We start from the raw sequence: 22,014 nt of genomic DNA, 5'->3' as shown, positions 1-22,014 counted from the left end.
TTCGCTCTTTTCTGAAATAAAGAAAATTATACCAATATATTTTGCAGTATACAAATAGGTATATTTAATATTGATCGTCCTCAGTTACTATCGTATGCAAGACGTATTCCTTGGAGAACCGGTATACATATGCATACATATTTATTTTCACGTAGAGGTCGATGAGTAATTGTTCCAGTGATCCTAGACGTACTTAAATAACGATGCAAGTCATGCTAACGGTGATATTCTTATTCCTGTATTAATCGAATACAATTTTGCCATTCCATGTTCTTAAGACGAAAGCAAAGGTCGGCTAATTCCGACCTGGCAATTCGTTCCTTGATCGTAAAAGATAGGGGGGCTAGAGACGTTGTTCTCCAAGAGAGAGATCTCTCGAGCAAAACAAAAGACAATGGTTCGGTGACTGGCCGGTCGGCTTGTGTACGTGTCCGTCGTGTACTCTTGAAAACACTTCCACCTACTATGTGTGTTTACACACCGAGCAACAAGGAAAGTGAGCAGTGGTGGTCGCTGGCTCGAAACCGAGCGCCATGATGACTCACGCTGGTCTTTCATAGCTGGCGATCGGTTTGCCACAGTGAATCACTAGCGAATCCTTCGCTCGCCAAAACTGTTGGGACACCCTGTCGTTTCGGCGCGACGTGAGACCATTAATAATCGCTGTTCCATCGGTAGGTTAACTTGAATTTATCGAGCAACTTTGATCTCTGGAAACCTGAATTCGGTCCTCGGCTACCAGCAGTCTATTTCGAAGACGGTGAATTTTTAAACGCGAGCCTACCCTAGATCGCCATATGCTTAGTTATTTATTTCATTGCTGACGGTTATTCAAAAATATTTTTCACGTGGTACGTAATACTATATTATATTTCCGAGGAGGCCTCCAAACATTGCAATAAAACACATTTGGAGTACTTCATTTATCGACAATAAAAACTAAAAACCGAGATGGATGATTAAATAAAATGATCCGTGGTTATAGTTTATTCGCGGCAATGGTTATCAAGATAAACATTGGGAACGTCAAAACAAAACGGTCGTGGCGCATTGTACTTTAAATCCACGGCCGACGATGTATATTGCCTGCGTAGATAAAACGGTTTTATCAACGGTTTTCGCGATAACAGTTTTCGCCGACAATACGGGTTACATAGAGTATACATGCAGCTGTTCGTGTGGGTTGTCGCTTATCCACAGACACGCTTATCGCGTAATATCGTCTTATGCGCCGTGCTTCTGACAAAGAAGGCTTTTTTACCCTCGCGAAACGACGTTTTAAACAAAATCCCAACAGCCTCGCGTAATTCAAAAGCATTCAGTCGAAAGGTTGAAAACATCAAATATTTATTTCAATTACTCAAGAGTTAAATTCCGTTTAACTAAGAGGAAACCGCGCAGAGTCTAACCAAATCATCGTTGCGGAGTAAAAGAATATTAGTCTTCCCCGGTTGAAAAAGACAGAGGACAAACGCTGATTGCCTAAGAGAAACGCGGAGTAGGTGGTCGCTGACGTAATTAACAAGTTTTTCTGGTAGCCGGGTGCGCCACGGGAATGTAATTTATGACGAAGTGCGACTCAGCACGTGAACTTTTTGCTTACCGTTCTAACAACCGAGTCAGGTACCGATGATAACCCAGAAGAACCATTTGCTAAGTGAAATGATCATGAAGGTAAGTGTATGACAAGTTCGCCAAGTTCTCCAATGACTCACCAGCAGTTGACCGCATCGTGTTGGGTTACCCAATTCAGTTGAAGCAGTCATTGGCCGTTCAAGGTCACCTCAATCACCGCGCATCCGATACTGTCGTAACTCTTACCTTTTAATCATTAATTACCGGAGCGCGCATGTTTACGGACTTACAACAAGTCGAAACATGGTGAAATGTATGAGAAAACGCGCAAATGCAAAAGTATACAAAATATCGTTTTGTTATCCATTTTATTTTCATGGTGCATAGACTGTTGCCGTAACACGAGGGATGTCATTGACGTAAACAACGTTGTTGCGCAATGTTTGGAGCAAATTCGATTACGATTCTTGCCTTTATACGGAATCGAAGTGAACAAGTTCTCATTAAGCTCCGCTAACCGTGGGATTGCGTTAATCTGTTGAGATCGATGTCGACATCTTCTGTTCTTCTTCTTTTCCTAGTCGTTGAAGTGTATCAGAAAATGTTGCATCTATTCAGTTTTATGCTCTATGGCTACATACAGAAATGCTTATCTTTTTATCCAGCCCCTTGATAGCAATGTGAACCTGTCAGCTTTCAGAACCGTCAATCCCGTCGCGATTTGAACGATTCACCGCGAGTTTACAACGTTACGCACCCGTGACTTGATTAATATTGATATTTATCTCGTTGCCGCCAACGGGATAACCGAATTGGCTCCCGACAGCGCGTCTCGTTTCACGTTCCATATCTCCTTCGTCCCTTTGGCTCCCTGATCGTCGCTATCGACGATACTGCAGAGGTTCCGCGTAATTCATTTGGCAGAATTTTTATCGATAACCGATATGTCCTGCGGACTAATTTGCCTCTTTTCTCTTCTCTTTTATCAACGTTTCTTCCAACGAACCGCCTTTTTTTTTTTTATCGGGCTTCGTTCGTCCATTGCCCGTTTCTTTCTTTTTTTCTTTTTTGAAGAACCTCCATCGAAGCTTTCTTTAACTTTGGTCGGGTTTCGTCGAGACTCTTGTTCAACTTTCTTGTCCTACATTCTCGGTCTTCTGATACTTTGCGAGAAAATAAATCCTGATACTCTTGGTGCGTTGGAATCTCTCGACTGTGTGCGCCAAGCTACATTTGTAGATTTAGAAAACCACTCACATTGGATTGCATGCTAAAATATCGCGGGTAAGATTAAATAAATTAAACGATACACAAATGCATTCGTTACATTAATCTTTAAAAGAATTGCTGACCTCTGGATAACATCGATCGATAATCACTTCCCTGGCGTTTGTCATTTAAATCGACCGCTGCTTCAGAGAATTACAAAGAGTGTCTCGTCGCAAGAGAAGTTCCTTGAGATTGGGACTCGTTAAGGATGGTTTATTTCTCACTTATGTCATGCATTACGAAACATAATAATATCATGCATCGACTGACCTTAACCTTTAGTATTTTACGCGCGAAGCCCGTGAACCAGTTGCGCCCACTTCTTCGCGCAGAAAATATATACATATACCGCGATAATGCACGTATGCACCATCCAGTAACGCGAGACACGGTGCACGTTATTCAAAAACAAAGTTACTTAGTTTCACCGTACTTAGAGCTATGTAACTGCATACGAGAATGAATTAAAACAAATAAACTACTTTATTTCCGCAGTTCTGCATCATGGTTTAAGATGAAACACACTGTTTCACTATTTCGAATAATATTCTACCCTGTTCCGCGCGACCCGTGGCATTATTATTCAGCAAATTCAAAATTATTCATGTAATTCAATGTTGGTTGCATAACTCTTGGAAATTTCCTGAACGAGGATCTAAAACCAAAGGTCGAAACGTTGAGAATGGAAACACGGTTGTAATTATTCTGGGAAGCCAAATAAAATGTTTTTCTTTGCATACCGTAGTATCAGCGTCTCTCATACCCAAGACTAAATCAAATGTAAATGATAGGTAGCGATGATGGTTCGGTATGTTCAAATCTCCGTGGCTTATTCTTCGTTTAGACTTCCTCCCTGAGGTCCTTAGTCTACGATATCATAAAAATTAATTGGATATTTTTGTTACACGTTTAGGTCTTCGGTTAGTATCGAAAAATGACGTGAACCATCGAGGTTGATCGATAACAAACAATCGTCAGCTGTTGTCGTTTATCAGTCCACCACTGGATACCGGAAATTGAAGAGAAAGGATGATGAGAGTATTCTTACGTAACCGAGGATGGTCGAAACCGATTTACACGTCGAATGTCTGTTGACTTAGACATCCTATAGAACGAAAAAACAAGTACCATTACATCAGCAGCTGCCAGCAGTTAACAGGCAAAAAATAATCGACCGTTTCGAATTGGAAGACGTAGTAACGCGTGGACTGATGTGTTTGTCTTGTACCTAGCCTTTCGAAGCGTGTAATAAGACGTGTAGTACTATGTCCCGTCTTTGTCGTCGCTCCTGTCACAAACTCAGACACGAATCACGTAGTATTATTTATACAACCAGAATGATTAAATGTAATCAATTTGCGACGTGTAAATTTTTGTGAACAAACGGTCCTAATGTTTGTTAAACGTTCGCGGCATCGAAAGGTGAAGTAACCTATTTTCGGCGACGACGCACGAAATTCCAATAATTCATCAGTCTTCCTAGAATCGATCCGACGATTCGTCCACAGCCTTCCGTTCGAGCTTCGTTAGGTGCACCCACATTGCCCGCGACCCTGAGGAACAGGTACCACGATCCCGTCCCGTGGAAGTTGAGGAGAAAGAACTTGTTCGGTTTCGCCGAGAGCTAGCTTCTCCTGGTAATTACATTAAACCGACAGAGAGGCGAGCAGAGCGGCGCGGGAAAGCTGGAGAAAACGTTCACGAGCAGAACAAAGACGGAAACAAAAGTACCATCCTCAGGGAGGAAGCCCCTTTTGTGCACGGATTCTCTCTTCGTCGCACGAGCACGCCTGCTATATTCACCTGCGTCTTCTCTCTCTGTCTAGCGCAGCCTTCGACGCACGAACTTCCATCTTTGGCTAGGCTCACCTCGTCAGTTGTCCATCAAAAAAGTCGCTAGTTCATCTATCTAGTATCTTACTATATATTTATAGCGTCCACTTCCAACCTCATCTACTCCAAATGCTTTTGGAGCAATCTTTATCCTCTTGCGCTTTCAATCTTTACGCTTGTACCCTTCCTACTTTAATTCTATCCCCTCCGAGACATCTTCTTCTTGTTACTCCTCATTCTTTCCTATGATTTTAATTTGCTAATCCATGATACCATACCTTGTCCCTGTCATGATGTCGGTTTTCCTTCAAATTTTCATTTTTGCCAACAAAGGGCTGCTCCAACTCGCGCATAGATAAGATGTACATCGATACGTATTTTTTGTTAACACCATGTCGCGTAATTCAAACACTAAGAAAACCACATTTCGTATGAAATCAACCTGACACTATCTCAGACAATATTTTACTCGGTCTCACAACGGAGTCCCTTCTGACATCAATTTGGACTGTTGGCGCGAAACGCGTTTCTTCGCCTCCGTTTTTCCTCTTTCCTCTCGGTTCTTTTTTGCCCCCCTCGTTTCTCCGTCCCTTCCCTCGTCCCTCCCTACCGCGGGAATTCCCCCTCCTCGGTGTTGGCGCGATCCGCGAGTAGCTTTCTCCGTTTATCGTTGGCGACGGCCCGATAGCCGATAGCGACCGCGGCGCTGGTACCTGGCGAACGCCTGGAGAACGCCGCGACGTCAGTCTGTGTTCCGTTGCTGACTGGCTGTGTGTTTCCGTCGATCTAGTGTCGCGACTCCTGCCGTTTTCCCCTCTTCCCTCCGCCTCAGCCTCTTTCTTATTCTCTTCCCCCGTATTTCGTTCTCTTCTTTTGGTTTTCGTTCGAGTTCCCCCACCTCGCAGTTCGTTGGCCGGCGTTCCCTTTCTTCGGTGTTTCCTTTCCCTACGTTTTGGTCGCGAGTTGGTTCAGTGTCGGTTCGATGTTCGGCTTGGGAAGCAGGAAGGTGCTTAAGTACTCGGCCATCGACACGTCTCTCTCTATCGACGTCGAGGACACGGTCACGTGCTTCTGCAGGTCAGTGAGAGTTCTATAGTTGGAGAGCCAAGAAGGATGCCTCTGGCGAGCGATGGGACCAACCTGTTCCCCCTCCCCTCTCCCCCCCCCCGTCCTCATCCGACTAGAATCTTCTTTCGCAGGGTGCTCGATTACGGATTAGATTTTGATGTTAGGATTCTTGAAACTTTGGAATTGGAGGAACCTAACCAAACTTAGAATACAGTCTGTTGACTTCTTTAGAATTTTCTTTTTTAAGGGTAAATTTTTACCCTTGAGAAGCCTTTCTAAAAACTATTTACGGTTATCAGAATCACTCGAACATTACTGTTTAATTTTGAGGTTGTGGAACTTTTCTCATTCAGAGACATTCTTCTCAGATAGCAACGGTGTGTACCTAGCGTCCATATTGCGCTCTGTACATGTTCTTGTTCAGGAATCCTCAAGCGAGTGGGTGGTGATTCGGTTCGCTCAGACCCCATGATGGAATCTGTCCAACAGAACAATTCGATACCTCGCGTAATCAACAGGTGATCGAGTTGTTCCGAGTGACTCGTACCAATGGGAAGTGGCTCATTATGATACGAATCTCCTAATTGGTGGTATTTTTATATCGCTCTAACACTATTATTATTTTCACACATCTTTATTACTGCTACACTTACAGTCAGGCTATCTCAGTTGTATCGGGATAGGAGATCAACTCGGAATGACTTCAATTCCATTCGAATCCTATCTCGATTCACGTGCGATGTTCCGACCTACTGCGTGAATACTACAATCGAATTAAGCTCAATTGGCCGCTCAAGGTCACTCCCCACTTCCGCGCCTGGCGTCAAATATAATTTGTATTGGGTCAAATTCCTTGTTTTTCTGTTCGAGGCACAGTGCTGGTGTAGGTTAACTAAAGTTAAATGAAAATAGACCTAAAATTTCAATTTCTTTATGGAAGCTCGAGTCAATCGACTAGAGTGCCAGGAACGCGAGAGCGCTTTTTCTTTGGATTCTTCAGTTCCTTGAGATACAGGAAGCATTTACGTGCCAAGAAAAAAGGTGGCGAACATTCTGCTGTTGGAGTTGCGCCTCGAGGCTAATGATGAGTAATTACTCGATCCAAAAAAAAGACTGCTCACGTTACGCGAATAGCGGTTATAATCGTTGCCTGAACGCTGGTATATCAGTGCAGTAGTTGCACTTTGTACCCATACTAGTAATAAAGAGCGTCGAAGGTGACGATGTGAATTAAATAGCTTTTTTAATTCGAATAATAGGTCACGAATAAAACCAACGCGAGAAACATACAAAATAAAATAATTTTTTATTCGTTCATCGTCAAGTATTTCATTCTGAAATATCAACTCTACTTTTGTTTAGTAAAACAGTTGTTTGTCTCGCTTGCTCTATTTGAAATTGTTATCAAGATAAGTGTTTTGCCCATTGCTGACGCCAGGATTGTTTGAGCTAGGCGATAACAAGCAAGCGAGAAAACGTTTTTGACGCGTCGACGCGAAATGAGACACGTGCAAACAATTGGCTGGAGCGAAGCGAATTAGACTCTTATCAGCGGTGGTATTCAGCATTAGGGCCCTTTTAAATGTCACGAATCGAATAGGTTCGAATTAAAGTAATTTAGAGATATATACACCTGTGTTTCATAGATCCTAAGTGGATATTCTTCGATCAATCCCACGTCTGCTTGTCTTGTACGGGCCAGGAAGTATTATTTTTAGACACGATTTCGAAACGACTGATTCAAGAAATATCTCGTTGTAAATTTTCACGATCTACGGAGTGTTTCTTGGAACGGTATTGTGCTAAATGAACATTATCTAGAGACAAGCAAGATAAAACTCAAAGAACTATACCATTAGCGTGCATTGGAGCGGAACAGCGATAGACGTATTCGCGGAACGTCGTTCCAATCGCAAGAGTTATCTTTATTTTCGTAGGCTGTTTAGTTTCCGAAATGCTTTTGTAAACAAAAACTTGGTAACTCTTTGTATTTGCTAACTCTGATTACACTCGAATACCTAGCGAGCTATTAAGGGGAGAAGACACCTTGGACGCGTGTAAATTATAGTTGAAAGCTTTCATATATGAAATATTCTATAAAGCAAAAATGTGCAACATTATCTGCGAAGATAATTTTATCCTTATTCAAGAAAACAATTTGAACAGGCGTGTAGATATATTTGTGTCGTCGATAAAAACGAAGAACAGTGTACCTTTCCATTGAGTATGATTTTTTAATTTTTTTTAGTCGACAATTCAACGCATCATTGTTAATGATACACTTGAAGTGTGTAAGACGAATAATGTACATGTAACAGTTATCTCTAATTCTCAATGAGAGAGGAGGAGTTCAGAAACCAATATTTCTTATTGCAGGAAGACAGTCTGCCTAAAGCCACGTCGACCTTGACTTTGGCTAACTTAGTAACTTAATTAGATAGACCCTCGGCTATCTCTGTAGCTTAATTATAGGCACGTAGCAAACGGCCGGGTTATAGCATAATAAGCTAAAATTAGAAACCGAGAACCAACGCATCCCGTCATCAGTTTCTTCCATAGCTACAATGACGTCGACGCTAACAGATGACTCTAACAAGAGCATCATTTTCATAGCAGACAATTGTTTAAAATACCTCACAAACTAATTCCAAATATTATTTCGAGAAACGACGCTTCCCTGTAGACGCAAAGACGGGCAAAGTTAAGATACAAGTTGTATCCAAAGTTAAGATACGAGGCTGTACAAGAACCCTAGATTAAATTGGTCCCGGAGAATGAAATCGTTAGGGTCTTTCAGGCCCCCCAGTTTGCTTGATTTGCACCGCGATACGTTCAATTTCGATGCAGCGTGTCGTGCTGCACGCGGTTCCGCGACCACCAAGGCTCGTCTCTCTCTCTTCTGGTTACACGTGTATGTGTTTGACATAATAACTTGGCGGATGTGTGACGTGTCGGTCCGAAGCACGTGCCCGTGGTCGTCGCTGTGCGTGGAACACGGCGAAGCGTACTGAGGCTGACCGCGCGTGCGGCTTTCGAAGCTTACGTCAACGATGCCCGTACATTGCTGCGGCTTCATGCTTCGCGTGTCTCTGAACTTTCTACGTGCTGATTCCCCGTTTTTCCCCGCTAGTCTCGCGAGATCGTTTTCAACGGAGCCGCCACGAGCGTTAAATATTTCAAACGATTCCTGTCAAATGTTCCTGAAAATCAAAGGACGATTTACTAGAAATTGTTAATTGTTTAGGCTTTGGACTCTTTGATCTGAAGTCATCTTCGTGGGACACAAGTTTACTACCGAAGTCAGACTACTACATTGACTTGTATTTAATTATCACCTACGTTTAGTACTAATGAATCGTTAAATTAATTCTGCGCAAGGGTCTTTCCTTCCACTGATCGAACAAACAGTCGACGATGTGCTTATTCAAAATTGCATAAAACCGACGTATCCGATTCTGAACGAGTTCATCCCGTGGCGATCGAACGGATAACAAATTTTTATCCGCGGATCGCTGGTCAATATTTGCGCAGCAATTATATTCCGGTGAAAATTCAATTTCGTCGACGCTATCTACACCGATGTCCAGATTGGAACCGCGTCGTGTATTAATTTTGGCTTCCGTCTCTTATTATGGAGGCGTGCTGTTTCAACGAACAGGGCTGCACGGAAATCAAACATTGATTTAACCTTAATGCCCACGCCGCAACCGTCCCGGAACAGACTAGCGGAAAACGGGGTAAACATTGGCGACGTTTTGCGTCGATACCCCGTTATTATTGGACGTCGCGACGCTCGTCTTTCGGATGCCTTTTCGCTTACAAAAACGTACTACTTATTTCAAGAGCACGCCAAGGTTGACCCCAATTTAGAAATGTTGAACAAAAGTGTGCTCGTCGAACAAAAAAAAAAAAAAAAAAATGTTTATTACGTAGATAGGGTTCAATAAACCGTTTCGCGTAGAGAATGGTAAACAGGCTACGATCACCAAGTGTCAGGTCGACATTGAGGAATCAGGGTTTCCGCATACCGACCTTGATTACCCTTAACACAGAACAAGCTAGAGGGAGAGAGAGGTCGTATTCGTGGCTGTTTGCGTGGCCCAGTTTCATTCGTTAGTCTTCCGTGCGCTTTCAACGGCTACGATCACTTTCGCGGAATATCCTCCTCGATTACCAGCGAATCGATCACTTCGGAAATACCAGCGGCTGAAAGGAATTCCAGAGTCATATCATCCCCTGACGAGGAAATGTTGCCCTTGAAATAGCTGCTCGATGCCGTGTGACGCGATGGAATATGAGATCGGAATCGCGGGCTATAACAATCCCCTGGTGACCTTGGATCGCAACGAGTATTACGTAAAATATTGCTTTCGATCGAGGACTTTTGAAGGCCGGTTTGTTTGTCCACTGTAGCTGGAATTAGAATCCATTGAATCTTCCTTGTACCATTCGTTTTGTTTTTATGGAGGCTTCAACAAGGTGAGATCGTCACTGTGCGATTTAAATTTCACCTTGACGTAGACCTCCTCGATAAAAGAACACGATGTTCAAAATTACGATATGTATCGCATTTTCTACTCGAAAGACACTCACCGTTAGCGTCAAGATTTTTATTAACTAGACCGTTTCTACTATCTTTTACGCAGTCCGGAAGTGGATGGAAGTAATTACATTAGACGGTAGTTAATTATTTCAATTCCCTCTCGTAACTTGCAAGAAATTTCGCAGGTTTGATGGCGTCGACGCTGGAGAAGAAGTCGGATATAAAATGGTGGTCCTTCGCCTCATCACGCGAACAGGTAAAAAGGGGTACTTTGCTTAATTAACCGTTTCGCCTACGTTTCGAAGTAAATTTTAGCCAAGAAAACGAACAACTTGTACCCCTGGTAATGGTCTTAGTCCTGAAAATTTCAGTTCCCCTTTTGACACGAACTTCTCGTGCTCTAACAAACACCGCTACGTACCGGAAATGCATTTTTGTTTGCGGTACAAAGGAGGCGACGATCTGAAAAACACCTTGAGGGATTTTAACGCTGCTTAAGAAGCTTCTCCGACGATCTTTTGTACACATTCTTATCTTTTGTTTTTTCCGCTTCTTTGTTACTCGCGACAGTTTTTGCGAACCTCTGAATAGAATACTCGACTAATAAGAGGCGGAGGAGCAGAAGTGCGCGACGATTCAAATTTATATCAAGTTCCTCGATTGAATTTTTCTTAAAATTAACTGATATCGAGTTCTTGTACGTAGTCTCGCGTTTTACGTCGTGAAAATTGTCTTTGTTAGAGCTAGATATACTCGGACCTTTCTACTTTTTCCGCAAAGAGACGTCCTCGTGAAACCTTTCGTGGCGTTCTAAGTGTGTTCCTCGAGACGAAAAATGGCGGTAGCGCGAAACCAACGTAACACGAGCCGATTAATGGACTTCCGCTCCTTTTGGAGAAAGGAAACCTTCTTCGACGCAAGGGAGCGATATAAGGGGTGCAAACGGTGTATATATGTCATGTACAAGAAGGACACGTCGATCGAAGATGGAACTGGATGGAAATGGATGTTTTAAACGAAGTTACTAAAGAAGGAATTTATACGAGCGAATGCGTATCATTTCATTTAAACTCTTAATGAGAAATCGCTATAGTTTGCATATCAAGACCGAGGATACGGCACCCTGGTGCTTCCTAACCGTCCACGTCATTCGCCAACTCCTCATCGAAAGCAGGGGGTCCTTGGTCGTCCAATGGAACGCTTTTGCTAATGTTGTCGCAGAACGGGGTCGAAGATGGCACATGGGCAACTAATGGCTGCGATCGTCTACGGGGGATGAGCGAGTAAACAAAACGTAGGAACAGTTCGTCGCGAAAGCAAGCGACCCGACGCCACGGCGAGGCGCCTCTCGGGCGCCGTTCATCCATCGATCGCATCCTTCTCTGTAATCCTGCCGGTCTGAGTAGAACGACAGAGGCTGGCGCCAATCTCCGAACCACCGGCTCCTCCTCTACACCTCTCCTTCCCTGCACCGGGAAATGCTCGATTGTCTGGATAATTACGTAGTTAAGACCTCCTCCGGTTACCTTCGCTCCGACAGAAACCAGTACCCAGGTCTTCCCATAGAATCTAGATGGTCAGCGTCCTACGACGTGTTTGGCATCTGCCTATCACCATAAATGATTTGGGGTCTGGTGAGACATTTGGTTACTTGACATGACTTATCATAGAGACTTTCATGATGAGAGATTTAGAAGAGTTTTTCTTAGACGAGAACTGTTACTGTTTGTATCGTGTAATCAGTAATAGTTCCCCCAGAGGGGAAATCCGAGTGCAAAGGGGTATAGATCTCTGGGCATAGTTGCTGGACCGTTAATGAGAAGATGACTGCTACGAGGTGAGATTAAAAATTGTGCTAATTGTACTAGCACTCGCTGGAAGTAACAAAAGTTTCCCAGAACGTGTTGCAAATCCATCTTCTGGGAATTGTAGCGTATCATCGAAGTGTGCCCTCGCGAAGAGCGCGGTCGATGATTCAACTGGAGAGGCCGAAGTTTTCCACTGCGCGCGTGAAGCATCGCGAAGGTGGGCGTTGATAAATCGGGCTCCGAAGATGCTTCGCGGGTCGAGAAGTGGGGGACAGAAGGTGTGTGGATCTCGAAGGAGGAAGACCGGGAGCCGCGGGCAGAATCGCGGGGGCAGAGCGGGATATTGATTGTCGCAGAGTTGGAGTGGCAGCAGAGGGGCAGGCCAGTCAGCTGACTCGAGTTTGCCAGCTCACAGCTGATCCGACACACGGCGTAGCGCGTCGCGGCGCAACTACCGTCGCATTGCTGCCCTCGCGCCCCTCCCTGCACCCTTCGCCCTTCGCTGTGCGTCCATTCTGTTCCGCAACTTTGCTCTACCCGCGTTTCCCAATTTTCCCTCCGTTCTCTCTGCACGGACCCCACTCTTCCGCGAAGTATTACGCGACCTTATGAATTATGCTGGCCCCTCGCGCTATACAGAGTGTGTCTCGTAAATTCATCCCGATACTCGATGCCGTGTGGATTCCACGAAGGGGAAGAAATGGACCAGACGCAACGTTCGAAGCTGCTCGCGTCGGTGTGTTTATTTTTGTTGGAATTGCTTGCTTGCCACGGAAATTTAAATCGTATTAGGTTGATTCAGAGATAACTTCTGTTTCTTACGATTTATTTCCAAATTGTTTAATACTAAATTGTTCGATGAAACGTACCAGAGGACTGAAAATCGTAATACTGTAACGGAATGAAAATTGAGCAACGCTCGAAAGGAGCTTTTATCGTGTAATTTTAATTTTCGCGACGGGTTCGAATCGACTTTGCAATTATGAAATAACATTTGAACCAACTGTGCATGGAGTAGTCAATATTCCATTATCCCCGATCGTCGCGATTTCAACAAACAATGATGTATATCGGCGTAACGTGGGTGGACATCGTTATGCTCCCTCGTAATAAATTAAAACGCCACGTGATCAATAAACATATTCTCTCGCGTGTTTCATTGTTGCTTATCTAGGCTCTACTAATATGCACGCTGCCTGACCGATAATAAATTACTTTTAATTCTACCCATCTGTCGCATCGTGACGGTACGTGCTTCGTTCATACTTATCGCGCGTTAGATACCTGTCTGCCAGCTTTGTACTCTGCTTTAATTAAAGGTAATACAGTTTTCCTCGAAACATCAGGTGTTACCGATTATTTATTTCAAGTAATCGACTTAGTCTCACTTTAATCTGCAGGGCTTAAAATTTATACATAGAAAGGTACTGATAGCAGCAACAAGAGCGTGGAAATAAACAGTGGCGATTATTAGGAACGGGCTGAGTGACGCTAGTTTCAATCAGTTCGTAGCCTGCGCGTCGACGCCTCGAATCTTTTGTCCGCATCCAACGTATTTCCCTATCCTACGTATTTTCCCATCGCGCTTCGTTGCCTCGGCAGCCTCGTCCTGTTTGTCGCTGCAATAACGTGTTCTACGTAGCTTTGTCGCGTGCATGTAGGTATTTGTACGTCATTCCTAGTCCTGGGTGCTTCTCCGCTCTTCCTTCCCCAATCTCTGCGATACAAAGGGGAACGCAATGTACAGGGGTCGCAGTAATTCCAACGATAACAGTCGGTGTCATAATTCCATCCCAACGGTGTCATGTCGATACCGTACCACGGCAAATGGGACATTTTATATTCACGATAAAATTTTCGACGGCTGTGCGCACTCCGCTTGGAAAATTTTGCTTTGTTTGTGTTTGTTACGTGTAGAAATTAATTCCTTGCTTTTCAATTCAATTATCACTCAAGTTTAAAGAAAGAAAAAACAAGAGAATAAATTTGTACACTTAATAAATTAATGAATATTAACCACAGAAACTTTCGTTTGGGGCACAGGTTTTGAAATTGCCAGTATGTCTGCGTTGCTCTTTCACATTTATCGCTCCGTTTGAGTCTATCACCTTGATTTATGGTATCGTTTTGTCGTTTTTCCGCCTTGTACTCCCGCGTAATGAAGATTAATTCTTACATAACCGACGGTTAAGCCCTTATCTCGAAGCTCGCATACGTATACTAACCTAGATCTAACCCAGACCCCGTTTTATAACTTGATCCAAACGTGACCCAGATTTTGTTTAGATTCAATCCCGACCTAATCCATTGGTTTTATCTTATCTTCAAGTTCACTCCCACTGGTGCACTACGACCTGGGTTTCCACCGTACTCGGTATGTAGGCATAACAGTACATGAAACTTTGTCCACCCTTATTCTATAACAAATCTTTATTTGAAATTGACTTACTTCTAATCGTTTTCTTCTCATCCAATATATTTACTCAAACGACTCGATTCCACTATTTAACGCTATTAAGCAGTTCTTAAACTTTCCGTTCGTCAATGCTAATTCAGTGTAAATAATTCGTGAGCCGAACCATGACCCATTTTAACTCCCGATCTCGGCGCTAAGCTCGATGTAAGTATTTTTCAAAGTCAATCTTGATTCAACCCAGATACGTAGCGATTTCGCGTGAACCTACACGTAACCAATTCAACCCTAAATTCTAGGTCGAAGCTTTTGGGTAATTCAGGATGTTCCAGACTCTGATTTTTTTTTTTTTTTTTTGCAACAGTTGTTAGTCAAGATATCGTTGTTATATCGTGATGAAGTATAATGAGACGAACTCGGTGACCAATAATATGGATGAAAAATTATTTTCCAGGGGAAGTAAGGGATTGCTCGTTCTCGAGATAATAATAACCACCTTTGGTTTTACTTCTTAGCCGCTTTTATTTTTAATTAAATTCTTTATTTATAATGGTTTGTTTCTACTTAATGTATTCAATACGTAATCTCAGGTTAAATCCATTCGTAGATTGAAATGGAACGTTCAATATAATCCTGTATGTGAATTGTTGTTTAGCAGAACTAATTGCAACTAAGAGCTAATTGGAACGGAAATGTTTAGGGTAGAATAGCAATGCCCCGAATATTCTAACGAACTTTCGTTGTCGTGCAGTGTTCTCACCCGATACAAGTGGTGCTCGTATTTAAAATCATACTTTGCGTTCACAGCGAAATTAGAACGAATGCGTAAAAGTGTGACGTCGAGCGTGGAACGCAGATGCATAAGACTCGAAATTATTATGCCGAGGCACGTAAAGGGCACACCTAAATGTCTCGGTTGCCTCACGGAATACGAAAATACTATCGGAGGTGGAGCGAAGGGAAAAATATCCCTCGCGGGAATTGTCTTTATCGAGTCTGTAAAGGACATTGTAATTTTTTTGGTTGGACAGTTTAAGGTCACGAAAATTTTACCCAAATCCGCAAAGACAAGTTTACCTAAGAGGTCGAAGGAGTTCTTCATCGATCATGAATAGCCTGCAGATGTTGTACCGATTAAAAGATAAGGCATACTTTTACTCAAGTTTAAATTATTTTTCTGTATCATGAAGCATATAAATTTGCATAAATATTCGCATTCAGCTTATGAATGTATCGTCGACTTCGGTTTGCATCAGCTCGGAGCGACCTATGTACGAAGTCGAATATTTTCTTCAACTTTGAGCGGATTAGCTTGACATTTTCATAGATTGTTTCTACCATCGTGTATCTGAAGAAAATGTAAAAAAGAAAATGGAAAATTTCAAGATTTCTGCCTGGCCATGCCCTCTTAAACAAAGACACCGGATTCCCCGCGTTTCCTCCACGCTTCTTTGTCCATCGTTTCCGGGTGATGGGACTCCCACGCCTGGATGGTCTTCCCATTTCCCCCACCACTCGACATGGCGCCTAGTGCGCGACGCAATGGAAGGGGGATGGCGGGGTAGCGCAAGGACTTCTGTTTCAGTCTCGTTCGAACTCCCGACAGAGACACGTGTCCAGTCGAGTCGAGTCGAGTCGAGTGCCGTCGGTTCCTCGATGGAAAACCGGTGAACACGGTACGAGTCGCGACTGACGGATTATCGTCCCCTAAACCAATCGTCCGTGTGCTGGTCGACGGTTTCGCGACGGTTTTGGAAGCCCATACCCTCATACACCCCACTCTTTCTACTCATTCAGTTGGTCATTCGCTGGACCTCCATTCAACACGACCGCTTTCGTTTGAAACGAGTCCAAGCCGACTCCTCAGTTTTGGCTACTACGACCATACTCGAGCTGCATTTAGGGACAGACTCGTTTTTTCTATCGGAATGTGTCGCTGATGTTGGCTCGTACGAGTGTTTTGATAGCCAGGAGATGTTGAACTGCTCCGAGGCGAGGAACGGAGTATTTCCGCCGAGTCAATCTTGACTCAGCTGAAACAGGCCTCGGGGGAATTTTACTTCCAATTTGTTGGTTCGTTTGGGTAATGCTGGAGTCTATTTTGTATCAGGATAGAGAGATGTTAACTGTTTGCACTTTAAGAGTTTTCTTTAACGAAGATTTCGTAGGAATTTTGTAAGGTTGTTTTGGAAAATTGAGAACGTCCCTTTACCCAAGAAATTGATCGAAAGTTTAGTCATTTAGTGGAATTTGAATCGAGCTGAGATGCCCTGTGGGAGTACAATTTCATCCTGTTCTTACAATTGCACTTAATTCCTTCAATTTCACTTAACCCTTGCAATATTGAATATCGGCGAAGACGTTAACTTATCTCGAATCGGAGAGGTACTGTCCCCAATTGGGGCTGTTATCGAAGTGCTGGCATTTACCATTCGCGCTCTGTGTAACGAACGTTAATAGAGTAACATTCATGTTTTATGATGGAGTGATATGTGCACTTCAATTAAAGGCATTAAGATGTTAATGAAGAAACGAGACCACTCTCGTTTTTTGCATCACAATCTTCGTATTAGTCTATTGCAACGTTGAGTGAAACGTAATTCGTAACTATGATTCCTTAGCAACTAGTATAATCAGTATGATCACTGGCCATCTCTGGGTCATCTTGAACGACACCATGACACTGAAAATAATATTACCGTTTTATCAGAAAGACATCCAGCTACAAAGGGTATCCTGGCAGGTACCACTTGATAACCTGTGATGGCAAAGTCCACGTTAATTAATTATTGCATCCCGTGCATTCTAAATAGTCCCCTTTATAGCAAACACATTACGAGTTGGCCAATGCACCAGTGTTTCCCTCGCGTAATTAGTTAATTCATCCGTGGAATGATGTTTGGAGTCTCAAGAGTGTTCCCTTTCGTTAAGGACGCTGAGATGTTGGCGATGAAACTAGGACGCTTCTTTGATGAAGCTGTCTTGTTTGGGTATCCTGGCAAGTATGACGAGTCCTCACCCCCCCTCATCCCCTCCACCCCTTCCCACCCCCTCTGTCTCAAGTAAATTTGATTTTCTTGGATAGTTGTAATGGACGCCATACTCTTCGGGTTTGAGTACTCGATCAGGTGTCTCGACGTGTCAGTCAACCATTGACAGGAGCAGTACGAGAAAACTAGGTCAGACAGTTTTTGCTCACGTGATGTATCACTGAAGTCATCCTGTCCGAGAATCTTGAGAAATAAGGTAGCGTCAGTTCTTTCAAGGTTGACTTTACTTCTAATTTTGAAAACACATATTTTCAAGCTTGACTTTATTGCCAATTAAAAGAATATATATACCCTCGAGTTTCACTCTATCGCTAATTAAGAAAAAATGTATATACATATTATTTTCTTCCGTTTTCTTCCCACTTTGCAGCGAGCTCTTGGTTATTTCTATCTCCATTCTCGTTTTTTCCTACTACATTCACAGTTGAGCAGCAATTGCATATCACGTTGCAACGTAACTACGGAGCCGTTTCTAGAACTCTTTGGGAGACGTTTATCTTTCGAATGTACGAAGAAGTACCCTCGCAAGACCAATCGCTAGCGTTAGCCCTTCTGCTAGTTAACAAACTCGTTACGAGAACCGTTTGTAGAAGGAAGTTCTTGTTTCTGCTAGGCCAATGTTTCGTCGGTGTTCTCACTGCATCAGTTTTAGCTTTCAACTTGTTCAGAGTGTGCACCGACGATTGTTGTTCTTCCGTTCGTTGTACGTTCAATAAATGGGAGCAACTCCACGCAAGTTTGTCAGCAGGTGTATCTGGGTTTTGCTCGGTTTCACGCAAAGTTTCAATTTCAATAACCATTACAAGGGAAATATATCATTTTCTTGATGGGAAATTGTTAGCTTGATTCTCTCAAGCAGAAATTAGTACATAAATATTTACAATGGATGTTATTTTAAATATCTTCATCGTGGTTCTTGTTAAATCAGTTTCACATTAGCAAATATTGCGAGACATTCAACATCGAACCTTTTAAAACATTATGTAGTCTCGATTTATCGACACAAGAAACGCTCCCGCGGATAAGAAAGTATTTCACAGCTCGTATCACGACTCTACTCATCTTTACTCAACTTTATCTCAGCCGTTTAGCGTTGCTCTATCGAGCCAGCGCTTACACGATCGAGGAATAAAAGGCAAACAAGAAATTAGATAGAAAACGCTATTCGGACAGTCATCAAGTTTAACGCTGAGAAGCAATTTCCACGTAATTTGATGGTAAAAGGATGCAAGAGAACTTGGTAGCTGTCCCCTGATTGCGTATTCTTAACTTGGAATCGAATTTCTTTGAGACCCAATCCGACGGCCGAGCATCGCCAAGAATTAAATCCTTGTCGACACGTCTTCCAAAGTAACGTTCATTTTCCTAACACTTTCGGACATTTCACTTGTTATCTCGATGAAAGTCGATAGTCTCTCATCGCGGACCAGGCTTGGTTCATGAATGCATATTTGGGTACTTTAACTTAAACCATCGCCATTTTAATGTTCGTACAAAAATATTTTTATACTCTTTTTAAACAATACTATTATTAGAAACAATATTGGAGTCGTTCTTTATTTTATAGAGTTGAAAAAAATTTCTGAAAGGCACAAGCTTAATTTTTTGATCGTCACACCGGATCCCTCAGGGAAAATTTTCAACGACGAAACATAAGCCCTGATGATACAATTTGTGCAACGCTCCGAAAATGGTTTTGTTACATTGCATCATTACATCGTTAATACTTTCATCCAATTACGGCAAGAACGCGCGTCTCGTTGCTTTCCCTCTTTGGTTATGTAAATTGTTGTTGCCACCGTTGGAATTGACCTTGCCTTCGTCGACGAAAAATCTATTTATACCGTAGCGACTTTCGACCAGAATACTGATGATCGAATGTCATTAATCTTGTAGCGTTTGGATCAGAGATATTTCACGTAGTCGCGTTACGCGAAATATCATTTTCACGTTTCAGCGTCGAAATTAGAAAGGATATTTCGATTCGACGTCGTTTCAAGCCAACGGGGCTTTAGTTCGTTTTCTTCTGTATGCTTGGAGAAAAGAAAGATCAGGCTAATTTTGTTTTCGCAATTTCAGTTTTCATTACCTTTGAAACATTTGTTTTCCTTTATAAACCAGACAAACAGCGGTAGCTATGTAAGAAGGAGTTTTATAGCCACTCGAGTTATTAAAAAGGATTCTCTTTTCCTTTGTATTTCTCATTTTCTTTAAAAGGAACAATCTTCTACTCAACGTGCCTTATTCCGTTACACGTAATTTCTTTATTATATGGAACAATTTAAATGATCGAAGATGTCCATAAATAAATGGTCGAAAGTGTCTGATGAAAGGCTTGTTATGCCATCGTGTAATTATTATTACACATATGTTTATAATTCGCAGCTCCCACAGTACGATAGAGCGAGTAACTAGAATAAGGACAGGGCAGAGGTATTTGGCCAGACACAGACCTCGCGAAGTCTAACTAGAGCGTCTGACCCAATACGCACTGCAACCCCTTTGAAGACTGGTCTTTCTTTAGCCCTACAATGGATAGGCCACGCAAAACCTTGCTAATCCCGATTAGTTTAATGAAGATAGGATTCATCATCATTAGTGACAGCCATCACACTGAAACACACTTAGAATGCCCCATTATTTACAATATGATGATTAGACTGCGGAATTTTATTCATTTATGAACAGTAAAATGAAAAACATACAGAAATTATACATAATGTATGCTGAATATAATCCGTTAATCAACATACTAATTTAATATCTCGTTTCACATAAATGCGCGTACTCCCTTGCACTTTGTAAATGGGGAACTTACGAATTTTGGGGGTGCATTAATCGCGAAACCTTTTTCGTAAGACGAGGATAAAACTATGTGTCGTCTTCAATCGGAGAATTCCATAAAGAAGCAAAAGCTACCACGGAAACGTTGAGCGATAAATATCGAGGATACGGGCGCACTTTGTGCGAAATGTAGATGCTCAAGGTGGGCATTTCTTTAATCGCGCATGAGGGGTCGATAAATCGGGCCGAATTTATGGTCTTGCTTACATTCGACGCGCATTCGTTATTTCCGTCTCAGCACGCGTGTAGTAGGAAGCCACGGATCACCAACCAAGCCACCATAGAGAACACTGTATTATTTCCGCTCGAGAAAGAGAGAAAGAAAAGAATTAACCGCTCGCCTGGTTGCCAAAGATTCGTTCCGTTCCGCGAACCAACCATTTTCTGTATATTCCTTTTTTTATAGCTACTGCTCGATGTAACGCGTGAAAAAATAATCAGACTTTTAGTGGCAGGATAATGTTTCTCGCGAGGATCAATTCTTGAGACACTGGCGCTGAAACACTTAAACGAGTTGAAGCAGACGCTTATGGGTCGATACGATTCCATCGAAGGGAACCTCGATTCAGCAAGAATCGATGGGCCTTGATTCGTCCTCGGTATCGTAACGAAATCTTTCATTGAGAACTGGAGCAATTAAAAAATTTAAGCAGTTCTAGAATACGATTTACAATTAAGGAGTCTATTTACCATTTGAAGTATTTTAGCTTCCTAGTCACGCCACTGGCGATGGGTCGATTTTTAGGGTGGTTTTTTCGCGCCCCGTCGTTGCACGTCGCGTTCGGATCCTCTAAAGATACCAAAGCAATCTGCGACGAAGTCACGCCGCCACGTTCGAGTGTTTGGCGTTGGTCCAGTAGCGCATATTCGAAAAATTCCTCTGCATTCCTGCTCAGGAGAGAGATAGACAGAGAACCAGAAAAGGGGCGAGATAGAGAAGGATGGGGAGATATGGTCAAGTGGAAACATCCGCGAAGGAATCGTAATCGCGATCGTCTCCGTGGTACATTCCCTGGTTCCGAGGTCCTACGTGCCGCCTCATTCCCTTTTGTTTTTCGAACGTTTCCCATTCGTCCAGCGATATCATTGCTGCTGGATGATGATATTGGAACATTCTGTGACTAATGTGAATTTTCGTTTACATTTCTCGAAAAATGGAATCCAGGGAATTCAGTCCCTACGTTGCATATCCCTAGACTGCGGATGTTTATGCAAATTCATATTTTCGATCAAAAAAGAATCGAAAGTTAACCTTTGGAGGAGAAGGGGCGGTTAAATTTTGGATTCCTTGGAACAAAAATTTGTTACAATTATCGAACTGTACCACATATTTTCTTTTAACTCTCACTATTTTTTCAACTCTGTACCTTTCTCTCGATCACGCAGGTGTTTGACTCGATATTTCTAAGTCTTCCTAAACGGTAAAACCAAACAACAAACAAAGTTCCGTCTACGAAGTGCAGTTATATTAAATTCAGTCGATATTTTGAAATGTTTTTTACAAAATAATCGTTCAACGCTTCTAATCGGAGAAGTCCTGTTAGGTGAGTACCGATCTCGAGACGACGGTGCTAGCATTTAATCTTTATTTATTGTTAGAAAGAACGTCAT

General features: G+C 42.6%; 1 protein-coding gene and 1 long non-coding RNA gene across 17 annotated transcripts in view; one reads left to right on the top strand and one right to left on the bottom strand.

Moving 5' to 3' along the window:
- LOC128875961 (MOB kinase activator-like 2) overlaps nt 1-22,014 on the top strand; it is a 35,579-nt gene that overhangs the window by 2,836 nt on the left and 10,729 nt on the right. For 3 of the 11 annotated variants that reach the window (XR_008456914.1, XM_054122017.1, XM_054122015.1), the window contains exons 1-2: nt 16,085-16,185; nt 21,790-21,947. The exons of 2 other annotated variants lie outside the window; for them this stretch is intronic. Coding sequence is in view for 1 of the 9 variants with exons in the window: in XM_054122023.1 (XP_053977998.1) it covers nt 5,660-5,754 (95 nt within the window). In the remaining 8 variants the exon portion in view is untranslated. Of the gene's footprint in view, nt 1-5,455; nt 5,755-16,084; nt 16,186-21,789; nt 21,948-22,014 lie in introns of those variants that run through there. 6 more of the 11 variants (XM_054122022.1, XM_054122021.1, XM_054122020.1 and 3 more) reach the window with 4 other exon arrangements.
- On the bottom strand, nt 1,918-5,263 carry LOC128875964 (uncharacterized). 6 transcript variants are annotated; one of them, XR_008456920.1, is made up of 5 exons: nt 3,790-5,263; nt 3,585-3,711; nt 3,115-3,499; nt 2,928-3,029; nt 1,918-2,845 (listed from the first exon to the last, which is right to left on the bottom strand). It is a non-coding gene; the product is annotated as an uncharacterized LOC128875964 (long non-coding RNA). The 6 variants fall into 6 exon arrangements; XR_008456917.1 differs by having other exon boundaries at nt 2,928-3,499; nt 3,790-3,846; nt 3,973-5,263; XR_008456916.1 differs by having other exon boundaries at nt 2,928-3,499; nt 3,790-3,949; nt 4,073-5,263.

This window comes from Hylaeus volcanicus, chromosome 4, assembly GCF_026283585.1.
Source record: "Hylaeus volcanicus isolate JK05 chromosome 4, UHH_iyHylVolc1.0_haploid, whole genome shotgun sequence".
Taxonomy (NCBI): Eukaryota; Metazoa; Arthropoda; class Insecta; order Hymenoptera; family Colletidae; genus Hylaeus; species Hylaeus volcanicus.
This window is presented reverse-complemented; position numbering and strand designations above follow the sequence as displayed.